This window comes from Phaseolus vulgaris, chromosome 4, assembly GCF_000499845.2.
Source record: "Phaseolus vulgaris cultivar G19833 chromosome 4, P. vulgaris v2.0, whole genome shotgun sequence".
Lineage (NCBI taxonomy): Eukaryota > Viridiplantae > Streptophyta > Magnoliopsida > Fabales > Fabaceae > Phaseolus > Phaseolus vulgaris.
This window is the reverse complement of record NC_023756.2, coordinates 8,651,127-8,666,509: the sequence shown is the minus strand read 5'-3', so window position 1 is coordinate 8,666,509 and position 15,383 is coordinate 8,651,127. Positions and strand designations below refer to the sequence as shown.

Genomic DNA, 15,383 nt, shown 5'->3' with positions numbered 1-15,383 from the left:
ATGATTTTGATTACTATTAATAATAACATTAATATAATTTAAGAAAATATGTCATGAACATTAATTAGTTGCAAAAATATATAAAGTTATTACATTTGATGTAGAGAGAGATAAATTTGATGTAGAGAGAGATAAATGCATGTCAATTTGAAATTATGCAAATTATTACAATATTTTTTTATAATTTTTTAATTTTAACATTAATAAATTATGTTAAATCTACAAAAATAAAAATCCTAAACATTATAAATTTTGAATTCCATTCTGTAAAAATATTATTTAGAAATAAAAAGTTATTTTTATAAAACAATTTAATTTTTAAAAACTAATAACTATCTACATTTATTATTAGAAATTCAAATTTTTTTCTCTAAACTTTTTTGCCTTTTTAAATTACTATAACATTAAAATAAATAAATAAATAATTAAAAAACCTGAAGAGAATGGAGGTCCTGTGATTTATGGTGGCATGTAGGAGAAAAGTGAAAAGAATGGTAGAAAAGTAATATTTTACATCTGATGTGGCACTCTTTCCTTTCTCTTCATTTTGGAAAAGATGCAATATGCCCTCCACTTTACCTGCAGTCTCTCCCTCACCCACATACATAACTGGAAGCAAACGGGATGGTACTGTGACTTTCGTCGTCAGTTCGGATTGTAGGTTGCAACTCGCCTACATGAAGCCGAAATCGCTAGTAATCGTCGGACAGCCATACGGCGGTGAATTCGTTCCCGGGCCTTGTACACACCGCCCGTCACACTAGAAGGTGCGGCTGGATCACCTCCTTTTCAGGGAGAGCTAATGCTTGTTGGGTAGTTTGACACTGCTTCACACCCAAAAAGAAGCGAGTTATGTCTGAATCAAATTTGGAGATGGAAGTCTTCTTTCGTTTCTCGCTGGTGAAAGTAAAACTAAACTCATGAGCTTATTATCCTAGGTCGGAACAAGTTGATAGGAGCTCCTTTTTTCGGTTTTTTGACCATGATGAGGTTTTTTTTTTGTTTTTACCAAAATGGGATCCGTTTTTAAAAAATTATAAATTTAGGCAAGTCGTGCCAATTCGGCACGACTTCATATGCAGAAATCGTTTCAATTAGGCACAATTTCTGCCATGTCATACAGAAGTCGTGTCAACTTGGCACGACTTCTGCCCTGTCATACTGAAGTCGTGCCAACTTGGCACGACTTCTGCCCCGTCATATTGAAGTCGTGCCAACTTGGCACGACTTCTGCCACGTCATATATATATATATATATATATAAATTTCTTTAATTTTATTGTTTATATATTGGATAGTAAGTTATGTAATGTTAAAAATTAATTTGATACATAACTTTGTAAGAGTGTTAGTTTTAAGGAACAAAAAATTGGATAATCGTGTATGAATCATGTTTGACGGTAATGTAATACAATAACTTGATTAATTAAAAAATGAAGAAAATTGTTATTGAATTTGGAAATAAATAGATAAATGAAAAATTATTATATTTAGAAAATAAATAGAGAATTATTGTTGTGAATTTGCAAAATAAATAGCTTGAGAAGTAATGATTTTACAGAACACGTAATGATGAGAAGAAATTAATTTTTAACATTACATAACTTACTACCCAATATATAAACAATAAAATTAAAAATAAAACAAAAAAATTATGACGTGTCGTGCTAAGTTGGCACGACTTCAGTATGACAGGACAGAAGTCGTACCAAGTTGGCACGACTTTAGTATGACATGACAGAAGTCGGGCCTAATTGGGACGACTTATGCATATGAAGTCGTCCCAATTAGGCACAACTTGCCTAAATTTGTATTTTTTTTTAAACAGACCCCAATTTGGTAAAAAAAAAAAAAATAACTCCATCATAATAAAAAAAACCCCTTTTTTTCACCCATCCATGTCGCCACACGGGGCGACGCAAATAGTACCATCCTAGAAGCAAACCGTACCTTAAGGTTATTATTAGAGAAGTTAATAATCTTATTATACGTAATTTTGTAGTCTTTAAATTCTAAAATAAATGGAATTTTTTTATGGATTGTTTCTATTTCTGAATGGACAGGTTCACTGCCTTGGGGCTCTTCTGAATTGTGAGAAGGATGATGATCTCCATAAACACATAAAAGACATTTGTAGCCTCATTTCTGTTCTTGTTACGAGCCTTCAACTCCAAACTTCTTTTTGGTTGTCTTGTTTGTTTTAACTTTTGTCTTTTTCGTGAAGCCTATTTTGGATGGGTAGACTAGAGATTGACATTAGGACGTTGTCTCAAACGGATTTTGTTATTTTGTCTCTTGTATACTCAACTACATAACTACTCATAGTAATAGATATAAAGGTGGTATAGAACAATATGAAGACAAAAAACACTGGCATGCCATGCATTACATCTGATATCATGAATCTCAATGGAAAGGTTGATTACCTGTTTGTATCTTTCTCTCCAAGAGTTTGCATCCATATCCTACATCATCCGAATTACCAAAGTTGCTGGCTTAATGAACGAGTGGTTAACGTTAAAATTCCAGGGATGGTTAAAAGTCAGTAGTATGTATGGCCATAGTTCACAGAATAGATACCAGCAACTGTAAGATGCTATAGTTTACAACATAATTGTCATTTTTGTTTCTTTTTTGAATGACAGTTTACATTTTTGTTAATTAACACTTTTGACCATTCTGGCTCGAAGACGTTTGCTCAGGGAAGAATGTGCATATGATGCTTGTAACATCTCTTCCAATGTAGGAGTTAACTCTAAAGAAACTGAAGATGGAACCAAGGGCACATCTCTGGTAAATCTGTTTGCTGAAGCCATCAAAGGCCCATTACTTTCGTCGGACATTCCTTTTCACCCTGTCCAGTGTGCGACATTGAAGCTCATTTATGAATGCATTTCTGAGTGCCCTGGATCTGTATCAATTTCTCAACTAGAGGAACTGATTCTTGTTTTGATAAGTATCCTCAGAAAGTATTCTGATGGAGAAATGGGTATGATTCCCGAGACCTTTATAATGGTCTGCTCTGTCTTTGTGGCTCTTATAAGATATCCATTATCCATCTTGTAATGGAGCTCTGGATCTGTCAAAATCAATCGCGGAAGCAACAAGACATGCCATTTTAGCTTGTCTCTCTGTTTCTGAAAGGAATATCAACCAAATTTTGCAATGCTTGTACCTACTTAAAGAGGCATATGCATACAGTCATGATGGAAACTCCAGTAACTCTAGTAAGCTGGAACTTAAAAGCAGTATTCTAGATACATGCAGAGCCCATTTACTGCCTTGGCTTGTAATGGGCATCAATGAAATGGAAGAGGACATTGCCCTGGGATTGCTGGAAACTTTTCATTCGATACTGCTTCTGCAGTCTAGTATTAATGCCACGGAATATGCGGAGACTTTGATTTCAGTCGGTTGGTTCAGTTTTTCATATGAATGCCTGGGTTTGTTTACAGGAGATAGGATGAAAAATAGAATATATTTGTTGCTAAGTTCACTCACGGATTCTCTACTAGGAAATTATTCTGGACAACCAATTAGAGAGGCCGTTTTACACCTGTCTCACGATCCTATCGATTTACTCTTTTTGCTTGGTCAAAGGAGTACTAACAGTTTGGATTTGCCTTCTTGTCAATCTGCAGTTTTGCTGATTTTGTACACCAGTTCGCTATATGATGAAAGGTACTTACGTTGCCAAAATTCGTACTCCTGTTGCCCTGATTAGCAATTCATCGCAACTGTTTTCCCTGACAGTTTTCTGACTTTAATTACCAGACTTGCAGATGAGAAGTTGATTTTAGCTTCTCTTGAACAATATATTCTTCTCAATAGGAGCGATTTTCATTGTCGGACCTCCGATAGTATGAACGTGACACGACTGGTGAATCTTTACAGTTTATTAAGGGGTCTTGACAATACGAACTACCAAATTCACTACAGTGGAGAAGCGGAGGAGATAATATTCCAGCTCATAAACAATGATGAACGGGACTTACTTTCAGCAAGAATTCACACAGTATCATTGAAGTGGTTGTTTCAACAAGATAACATAATCAACTCATTATGCCATCAGATTTTGAAATTTTGCAGAAGCTATAACTTCGAAGAGACTGACATAATTCTCGGAAACAATAATCAAACGGTTAACGTCCAGACACTATCAGAGTTAGTATCAACAGAGGATAACAACGGAGCTAGAGTTTTCGTGTGCCTATTAGCACAGCTCTTGGAGGAAGAAAGGCATGAATGTGACGTAGTATGTGTTCTCAATGTCATGGCAACTATGGTCCATGTCTGCCCAACTGCTTGTGAGCAATTATCTCTGCATGGAATGGCGACAACAATCAGGAGTTGGTTTTATTTGAGTAATTCCTTGTTGACAGCAACTTACATGTCCATCTTGATTTTGGTTTTTAACACTTTGAGTTCAGTGAATCCTGAAACACTGTCTGCTGATCAAAATTGGGTTGCGGTAACTATGAAGGTTTGAGTAGCTGAACTTATATTTATTCATATTGCTCCCGTAATATCAAATTCGAACCCATTCATGCATAATCTTTATCCGTAATGATGACATGACACATTATTGAGTTTTGTTAATACGTTGTCATTTAGCCCGATTTTCAAATTTGAATATGCCAGAGGACGTTAGTTACAAGCATTTTAGGCAGAGCAGAGTTGTACTCTGTATGGCTAAAAATAACTGATGTGAGGATTGAGTAATACAATGCCCATGCATGCAAAAACATCTGTAGTACATTATAATGCATAACAGGCCACCAACAACTATTTGGAGATGTGTTACAATAATTATTACGAAATATTAGAAATAAATAGATACAAGTATAAGCACCAAACGGAAGTAGAGCAAAACCACCATTGTTACAGATGAGGTGGAAAAATATAGCATTACAAAAATTCTATAACCGACAAACTATCCCTAAACATACTAGAAAACACAATGACTCAGTTAATGATTGTTCTCACACCACGTCCACTACTGCAGATAATGGAGTATTCAATTCCATCCGAAAAGGTTGATATCTTAAGTGACCAAAGTCTCTTCGTTATTGACATTCTTTCCTTAATTTTGCATCTTTCCACCAAGAAAACACTTGAAGAGACTTCAAAGGCCGTTCTTTTTAATACTTCTATAATCTCAATGGTCAACACCGTAGTCTCTGCTGCTTCTTTGAAGGGACCTGCTTTGGTAGAACACGACGAGGGAACAAGCACTGGAGAAACTTTAATATTTGTGCTTCTGCTTCATTACTTCGCGGTTAAAAGGTAAGCTGTTCACATCAGTAACAAAAAGAAAAAAAAAAAGTATATTTTATCTTCTCCACTTCTGGCAAATAAATTGTAGCATATTAAAGTAAGAAAATTATATTTTGTACCCCTTAATGGTCTTTTCTAAATATTTAAAACAATGAGTTTTAAATCCTAAATCTTCTATTCTAGCTTGCATGCTATCCTACCAGGGTTTGTGGATTGGCAAAGCTTCCTTGTTTCATCGAAACCATTGGAGCCACTAGCCTTCATTGGCATCTGTTGCAATGACTTGTGCAGACTTCTGCATTTTGGTTCTCCTGTAATCAAGATTGCTGTTTTTTATAGTCTGTTGGAGTTATTTAACAGAATATCAGATCAAATAAACAGTAATCATGAAGAGTTGAGATGTACTGTTGGGTACTTAATGTCCATAAGAAGCATATTGGAAGGGCTGGTTTTCTATAATGATCTGAGAGTGGCTACAAATTGTTGCTTCTGCCTGTCAATGATTCTGGGATGGGAAAATCTGACAAAAGAAACAAAACTCTTGGAAGGGAGTAGCTGGTGTAGATTGATTATTGAGGAGATGACAATATCTTTTGCAGCTCCTGCTTTAGCATCACAATCATTCATGAACAAACAAAGCCCTCAAGTACTCATAGCTATAGCTGTGCTAAAACTGCGTAAAATCCCTCAGTGGATGAGATCTGTGTTTGATAGTTCAAGTATATCTGGCATACTGGATAACCTTACTGCAAGTAACTTGAGTTCGGAGATTTTGGTTTTATTTCGAGAACTACTGAAATGTAACTTCTTAACTACAGAGCAAATTGCAACTATAAATAAAATTCTCCAGGTAACTCCTTCCTTGTCTTCTATTAGGTTTCCACGGTTACTTTATGCTTTATCCGTGTTTGCACCATACATACCATTATTTCCTTGTATTTGTAAAGCTCATACAATACAATTCTTTCATGCGTAGCGTATCCATTTTATAAGGTTATTCAGCAAAAGAATAATGTGAAAAGGTTCTTTTTACACTCATTGGAATGTGTATACTTCCGTAGGGAGGAGAAGAGAGATAGGAAGGATACAGAGAAAGAAATAAAGTTTAAAATGGGTATAGAAGTTAGAATGTGAAAAACTTAAGGTTATTTAAATTGTATATACCCCGTAGTTATGCCATTCTGATATTTACAGGAATGCAGAAAGTGCATTTACACTAACAATGCTCAAGAGGGTCTCCCAAATGAGGAGATAAAGAAGGTCCTCACGGCATCGTATGATACGGGAGACATTTGTGAGTTTCTTGTTGGAAATCCCACATCGACTAGAGATTAGAGCTTTTTATTGTATATAAGTGGGTGCAAACCTCAATCCTATGAGTCGGTTTTATGGGGTTGAGTTAGGCTTAAAGTCCACTATGTAATATGGTATCAGAGCCATTTTGAGTAAGGGGAGTGTATATAAGTGGGTGCATTCCTTGTCTGTAGAATGATGGTGGTTGTAGGTAGCTTCAGTTTTTCATCTCATCCATGGTACATTTGAATTTGGCAAAGATGGTATAACTACCTATCTTGGTTTCATACAGTCATGCTACCAGTATGTTTTATGTCAATAAAGCAATGAGATCATTGTAAGTCCATTTTTCCTTTCTCTGTCCTCAGGGTGAAGGGAAGAGTACACTTCTTCACAGGTTTTAAGACCAGTTTGAGTGTTATTTGTCTTCATTAACTGTTACAGTTACTTTTCCTCCCCTTCCATTAATATGCTGATATCTATTCAAATCTATTTTCATTTATGGGTGTTCATTGTGTATATCTATGTAATAAACTGAATTGAATTAGTTTAGTTCCTAATATGCATTATTTTTCGTGTAGGATAATTATTTATTGACAACTAAATTGATAAATACAAGGTTTTTAATTACTTATATCATTTTTCTCTTCAGGAATTGGTTCAAGGATTTGACCAAGAAACCGCAGCAGTTGTAATGGCTAGGATAGCTTCTCTAAAAATGGAGAGTGAGGTATGTCACAAGTTGTGTACGTGTATAAATGTTTGGTTCACAACTAGCTGTAAGAATAGATTTAAGTTTAACTTAACCTCGTAAAATTGATTTATAAGGTGAGATTAGTATTCATTTATAAATAATAAAATGTCATAATCTGTAGTCGACATGAGATATCTAATATATCCCCCGCACATACAAGTTGGTAGCCTTAGCATGAGGGAGTGTATGGTACTGATTTTGAATCGATGTGGGATCTCCAACAAAATCGTTAGTTATTGGACATGTTCTGTGATGGAACAAGAAACAAGTGGATTTGTTAAGAAGGACCCAGCCATAGAAAATAATTATCTTGTATTAGTAATTATGTATTAGTTCTATATTAGAAACAACATTATTAGAAAGCCTAAACCCTAAACCAATAAAGTAGTTTTTTAAGTTGATGTTTTTTTAATTCAATATCAACTATAAAATGTCATTTAAATTTTTTTATTTGACATCTATCATTGTTATCTTTCAAAACTTTGAAAGTAGATCTTTCAAGTCTTACCAAGCAAATGGAGTAACTTGCCATTGACACATTGCCCTAGTTGAAAATGCTCATGTCACACTTCTCATCAGTAGAGATCTTTCTAACAATTTTGGACAATTTGAAATGAAGTGGATGACTCCATTCTCATGCACAGACATGTTAAACTTCATGTTTCTACCACCTGCACAGAAATCCTTTTCCATTGGTTTCCACAATCCTTCTCGAGGTTTCAAAATCTTGCAACCCAACTACAAAGTCTCGGTTGCCAATTTCTAAACCCACCCATGATGAAAATTTGAATGCACATGGTGCATGTGATGATCATGTTGTTGGAGTGTTATGATGAGTTTGATGATTACATGGTCGTTCATTTTGAAACCCCAACTGATTGGTCTTCAGATTATGCATGCAAAATTTTGAAACCTCGAGAAGGATTGTGGAAACCAGTGGATAGAACATATTCTCCTTCTTGAGTGTGTTCTGGAGATAATTTGCTTGCTTTCTAACTTGTATATGTTTTGCATGTATTAAGTGCTTGTAATAGGCATATAAAGATAGTGAATTTCAATTGTTCTAAGATTACATAACTAAGACTAACTGTATGATTTGTTTTGATCTAAACTAGTATAAATTTGTGTAATATTTCTCATCCCACTATTAGAAAATCATTAAATAGAAACTAATTTTAAAAATAAAAAATAATTAGTTGTTATATTTAATGATTTTCTAATAATGTCATTTCTCAATCTTTATATATTATTTTTCTATCTATTTGTAAATTGTATGCAATATTTATCAATCTTAAATCTTCAATTAATTACATTCAATTTTTAATTAGATTTATTTTCAAAGAATTTTAAAAAAAATTATTTTTTTCAATAAAATTTTAAAACCAATTTTAAAAAAATTTATTTTTTTCAATAAAATTTTAAAACCAATTCACCACCATCTTATTGTACGTTAGTCTCAATTTCTTTCCCAACACACATGCTAATCTAAAACTTTTTATTCATCATAAGAGTTCATAGATAGGGATGGCAAAGTGGGGCGAGCCATGCGGGTTGCAGGCCGGCCCGCAAGTAAAAAACGCGGGGCGGACTTACCTTTTCAACCCGCTAACCCGCATTAGCCCGTCCCGCATTAGCCCGCGGCCCGTGCGAGCCAACAGCGGGGCGGGGCGGGCTGGCCCGCTAACCCACAAGAAACAAAAAATTGTCATTGTTTTAATGTGTGCAAATGACGGGGAAGATTATAATTATGAAAAAATGGATGAAAGTTTTTTTGAGGCGGCATCCAATGTTATTGAAAGGGAAGAATGTCAATAATATTTATGTTTAATATTTTTGAATTAATGTTTATGTTTAATGTTTTGGAATTAGGTATTTTTAATGTTTTAGAAGTGGAAGAATAGTGATATTTGATATTTATCTTAATGTTTAATTTTTTGATGTTTGTCTATGTTTGAAAAAGAAAAAAAAAATTGGATTTGATAATAACAAATATATAGGTTTAATTTGACAATTTTTTAAAAACAAAATGTAAAAAAAATAAAAAAGAACGCGGACTGACCCACAAACCAGCGAATCAGCTCTTATGTGGGACGGGTCGAAAATTCTAACCCACAATAACTTTGCGGGCTAACCTGACCCGCATTTTTGCAGGCCAAACGCGAGACGGACCAATACGGGGCGGGCTGGCCCGCTTTACCACCCCTATTCATAGACTATCAAAGAAACTCACATATTCATCCTTATTACATAAAGTAGAAAATATGAACTTTTGAGTACAATAACATTTAATAAAATATAAATTTAAAGTAAAGAATATGCGAAAAACAAATTAGAATAATTTCCTTATCATTTATCCATTTATAATTTCCTATCAAGGTAACTTAAAAAATTATATCTTTTTAATGGTTATAATTTTTTTTTTTTCAAACTCTTAAAATGAAATATAGAAATCTAATAAAAAAAATCAATATAATAATCGTTTCACACGAATCTTTTCAAAATTTTAAAAGGTTTGCAGTACAAACATAAATCTATTAAAATTGTTTTTTTAAAATATTATAAATCGTTACATTCTTATTTTTATTCCAGGAAAAATCCTTACATTCTTATTCTTGATGTGTTATCTTAAGAAATTTGTATGAAATTCTTATATTGAAATAATCTTTTTAAAATCTTTTATTTTTGAAATTTGTATGAATAATATTTTATAGCTATGTTCATAACAATAAGAACATACGAAAGGAGATGAAAGTGAAAACGAAAGAGAGAATGGAAAAGGAAGAAGAGGATCGTAGAAGAGAAGCTGCAATCGCATCCACACCCTGCCTCCGACCTAATTTCAACCCTAAAGGCGTCACCCAACACCAGCTCCAAAAATTTCGTGTGAGTACCCTCTTCAATTCAATTCAATTCACTTTTCGTCATTCTTTACATTTTCCACGTTCAAAAACATTGAAAATTTTAGATTTTTTCAACATTTTGAAACTTGGGTATGTGGATTTTACTACTTTTGGTTGTTGGTGTTCTTCTGTGTTAACGTTGTTTGAACATTTGATTGTGATAGGAACTACACAAGAGGCGCTTGCAAGTGAAGTCAAAATCAAAGTTCAAAATAAAATCCAAAGGTTTCTTTCTTTTATTCCCCACTTAATTGTAATGATGGTTCATTTATTCATATTGTTCTAATTCCGTTTATGGTTCTGCAGACGGGGCCAACAAAAAGTCACACAGTGGTGATTTATCTAGCCAAGACAGTGTAGCTCAAACTTCAAAAGTTGATCACAAGGAATCAGGCCTCTGGAATGATTGCGAAGGGTTTGATTCTAGAAATGAAGACGCAAAGGATGATATACCTGTGATTTCTGCACCAAATAAGCAAAAATTGCATTGGGGGTATATATATATAACTACACTTTAGTTGATAGATCTTAGTTTGCAATAGTTAATCCTTGTTTTTCTTTGATTCTTTGGTCGGTTATGAGACTAGTTGTTGAGATTTAGTCACTTTTTTTGTTAACAACCGTAATTAGGGCATTTAACTTCCTGTTGGCAGCTTGAGGTATTTTCACAAGCACTTAGGATTGATTATGAAACTAATATGCAATTTTGGTGGAGTTTGGTTATAGTCAAGACTCCTGGACCCTCCCATAAATGTGTTTTGTTATAATTGATCTCAAGTTCTTCCCCATAAACTCTGTTTGTGTTGCCAGCTGAATCACACCTATTGGGTTGTTAACATATCACACATTGGTAGCTGTGGTTAATCTCTGTTTTGACATCGCATATCACTGGTTGTTGTTTGTAGTATTGCAATTCTGCTTATATATAGCTATTTTGCTTGTTTGTTTTGCCATGTGAGCAGTTCACAATCATTTGATGTGTTAATAATATTTTGTAGGCTTGACACCAAGAACAGGTGGGAGAGGAAATCCAACATGTAGATATCATTGTTGAACTGAAGTGGGAAATTCATGAATTTTGGTGAAAATGATTATGAGAAGAGGTACTACTCTTGATCAAAAGACCACGGGAGTGCTCTGAGACATTGTGTTGCAAAATGTAGAGAATGCTAAGAGAAGATCAGTTATTCTTGTTGGGCCTTAAACGCTGTCACGTAACATCATGGATATCAGTAAGACAGTAAATAGCTCTGCTGTGGTTATTTGTAGTAAATAATTTTGTTAGATAAAGAACTAATGTTATATTTAATAGATTAGCATTGTAAACAGTTCATCCTTAAAAAAAGTTTTTTGATCTTTACTGAAAAAGAAACTTAGAATTTTTGCATGAAGATTCTTATTTTGTTTGTTTTATATCTGTTCTTCTCTGTTCGTTCCTATTGCACCAATATACACTTTTCAAATTAAGTGCAGGAAATTTGGAGGATTCAGGATACATGTTGGCCTGTATTAAGTTGAATAAAATTTATAATTCGTGCAAAAGCAATTACCACCGCGAACTTGTGTAAAAGACACTATATTATTCTAATTTTTTTATTTAATAAAGTTTTAAAACACAATTGTCGACCCTTATTTTCCACAATGTTTTCTGCTACATAACAGCAAGAACACAGCTGAGAAACCCAAGTACATAGAGCTGATCCCAAAGTTGTTTACAACACTCAATAAGAGACTTGTAAAAAAGTTGGAGATCTGTTAAAAGCCAAAACAACCCATACTTTAATTGTTACCATTCTATTGAGTCAACCAATAGAATAATACTTCTCCTTTTTTAGCAATTTAAGAAGTCAGCAATTGCCATGTTAAAATAATACAACACTTCAATTCAGATAATATTCTTATGTCATTTGATCTTCAAATTCAGATAATATTCTTTGACCCATGTGAAGCTTTCAATCTTATTCTCCCTTGTTTTGATGCCCTTAAGTATATCTCTAATTGAGTCGCCTATATTGGATTGGGGATAAGAGTCCTTCATACAGGCGTTATTTAGGTCCATGAAATCAATACACATACACCACTTCCTACTTGTCTTTTTCACCATAACTATGTTGGCAAACCATTCAGGATATTGGATTTTATGTATATGATCAGCCACTAAAAGCTTGCAAGTTTGTGGATGGTCGCTTTTCACTTTTCTTCTTTAAATTTCCTTCTCTTTTGTATGACAAGGTTTGCCTTAAGGAAAATTTTAAGTTGATGGCATATGAAATCAAGAGCAATTATCGCTATCTCGGAGGTTGTCCATGCAAATACATGCATGTTGGCTTTTATCAACCCTGTCAACTCGTGTTCTATTTGTTCGAACAAAACGACTCCTATTTTGATCATCCATTCCTTGTTTATTTTTGTCTCTTTGAAATCGCCAAGGGGTTGTGGTCACCTATCGTCATAAATAATTCAGGGGTCAATGTATAACACATTGACATCGAATTTTGGGTGATTATGATACAAGCTTTGGTGAGTGCAAAAAATATTCTCATAACATTTTCAAGTCATCTTTTGATCAACTATTATGGTCACAACTTTTCCACTGGCGATTGGAAATCTAAGTTTCAAATGGACTGAATCATAACCCCTAGTTCGTTGAGAGATGGCCGACCAAGGAGTAAAATATATGATGAAGGAGCATTAACCACATTATATTGAATTACTATGGTGTTTGCCTCTTGATTGTCCGTAAATGTTGTTCATAGACCAAAACCTGCTCACCCAGAAATTCGACTAACAATCCATGGAAAAATTTTAATTGAACCTTTGGGATCTACAACCCTACAAACTTGTCCAAAAACATAACATCGGTTGAGGTTCATTGGTCAACAAGGACACGATGCACAATTTTGCTCATCATTAAAATTGATATTACTATTAGATCATCCTCGTGAGGAGCTATATCTTCAAGTTCCATGTCAAAGAAAGAACTCACAAATGTGGATCATGGTCACCTTGTCTCCAAAGATAGCTCAGCTTGGGAATATCGTTTTCTGCTAGAGCTCGTGGATTCCCCGCTGGATATGGTGTTAAAATCCCCAAGAATAGATGATGGAAGACCATCCCAGCCACCTAAATCATCATCATGCTAAGAAGAGAAGAAGTGTTGAATAAAAGATTCTCTTTCTGAAGCCTTGTAAATTTTTATAAAATAATTAAGATTTTCTAATTCAATTTTTAAAATCATGTATTAGAATTTTTAGTCCTTTTATATGGGCCAAATTTTAGATTAGAATAAAAGAGCTTGAAGGAAAGTTTAAATGGCATCCACAAAGATGCCACATGGACACCTACATGGAGCATTTTTCCTTCCTTTTCCCAAAGTGACTAGTCTTTTTCCACATGGAGCAAGAGATGTCTCCTACTTTCCTTCTCCTCTTCCTTGATGCTACTTGTCACATCCTGAATGAAGAGCTTGGGGTTGCATTGATTTCCACATGGAAACTCATGCATAAAGAGTATTTTCGGCGCCACATTGGAGAGTTTTTAAGTTTCATTAGTCACTTTTAGCTCTATAAATAAAGAGCTTTTCTATTGTAAAAATAAGACTTGAATTGAGTAATGAGTTTTTGCCTAAATGATTTTCATAATTTTTATCAAGTCTCACTTTTCTTTTACTCTCACTCTCTAAGTGTAAAAGCTTAAAAAAAGCTAGAAGGTTGGCATAACCTTCTTCCTAGCACCATTCTCCAAACCCAAACTCATTCACATTCTTACCCATTTTTTAATAAAATCTTTTGTTGTCATGTCTTTTCCATCAATGTCAACCATCTACAATTGAAGAACTTAAAGAAGGAGAGCGTGAACTCCATCAATAGGTGTTTCTTATAGGGTTTCTTAGTAGGGGTTAATCTTCTAGCGTTGTTTTGGGGATGATCTCCCCTCTTGCGTTATTCATTCATAGTGACGCAAGTCACCTTGCAAGGCTAGTCGAGCGAGTTGTGATGTTAGAGTGTAACACTTTTCAGTGTCATGGCCATGAGTTTGATGAAATTTGCAAAAAGCATGGCAGCTAGGTCTGAGAACTCAATGTGTTTAGGCGATGAATTGAAGTTTGTTGGTCACCTTTTCATCTGTGGGGATTTCTTTGCATGAAATTGTGAGGGGAGGACAAACAACTCAATCCTACGATCTTCGAGCAACATAAGACATATATCACTTTTCTGCATGTCGATCTGTCTGTGTGTACCTATCTTTCCATAATCTCCATTCCTTTCATTCATCCCAAGGTTGACGTCTTTCTTCCTCTTCATTTCTTCTACTTTCTTTTTTTTAAATTACTTCCTCGACTTCAATATGAGAAGAGGCTTTATATGGGATTTCGACCATAAAACTTATTTCAAATTAAAGATTCGTTAAGGGGATTAACCCATGGACCTTTGATGAAAACGTCCATAAACATCTCTTCATTTGGTTGGTAGATGTGTATCGTGATCCTAAAAAATCGATTAAGATAATCCTTTAGTGACTCACTCTCTTATTTCTTGACGTTAAATAAGTCGACCGTCTTTGAAGCTTTGACCTTGTTGGCAGCAAATTGTTGAATGAACATGTAAGAGAAGTGAGGGAGAGAAGTGATGACCCCATCAGAAACTCTACTAAACCATTGTAAGGTGATTATTGAGAATGTACCTACCTACAAACATCTTGCATTGTATAACATTCGCTCTCCTTAAAATTAACATCTAGGCTCATAAAGTTTTAAGATGACTCTCGGGATCTCCTCAAGAATGGAGAGGATTTGACACCATTTAATGAGGTGACACCAGTTCATCCATAATTTGCTGAGAAAAAGGTTATGTTTGGTTGTATAAGGAGCTCATTGGTTGTATAAGGTTAGATAGAATTCTTCTGTCTATCTTTAATTCTCTTTGTTTTCTCGTTGTAGTGCTTGAATAGAATCCATGATTTACTATAAGGTGGGAATGTCATCATCTTCTTCTAGCTAAAGTGAGTGTGTCGTGGATTTCTCATAATGTATGTATGGTAGGTAAGTTTTACGAAACCCTATGTCAAATATTTTGGTTTAGGATTAAGTTTAACCAAATAAAGTAGATTTAAGGGTATTGAGCATGAATTTATGTTTATTCCTTATGTTACCTATCTAT

At 34.4% G+C, this 15,383-nt stretch overlaps 1 protein-coding gene and 1 pseudogene across 1 annotated transcript; both read left to right on the top strand.

The window, feature by feature from the left end:
- The first annotated feature begins 563 nt into the window (after positions 1–563).
- Positions 564–6,612, top strand: LOC137838256 (protein PUTATIVE RECOMBINATION INITIATION DEFECT 1-like; annotated as a pseudogene).
- A 3,412-nt stretch (positions 6,613–10,024) lies between these two features.
- Positions 10,025–11,596, top strand: LOC137837178 (uncharacterized). Its single transcript, XM_068646069.1, has 4 exons — positions 10,025–10,207; positions 10,389–10,449; positions 10,531–10,717; positions 11,223–11,596. Exons 1-4 carry the CDS (start codon positions 10,070–10,072, stop codon positions 11,263–11,265), a joined length of 429 nt encoding a protein of 142 aa, XP_068502170.1. The 5' UTR covers positions 10,025–10,069; the 3' UTR covers positions 11,266–11,596.
- The last annotated feature ends 3,787 nt before the right edge of the window (positions 11,597–15,383 follow it).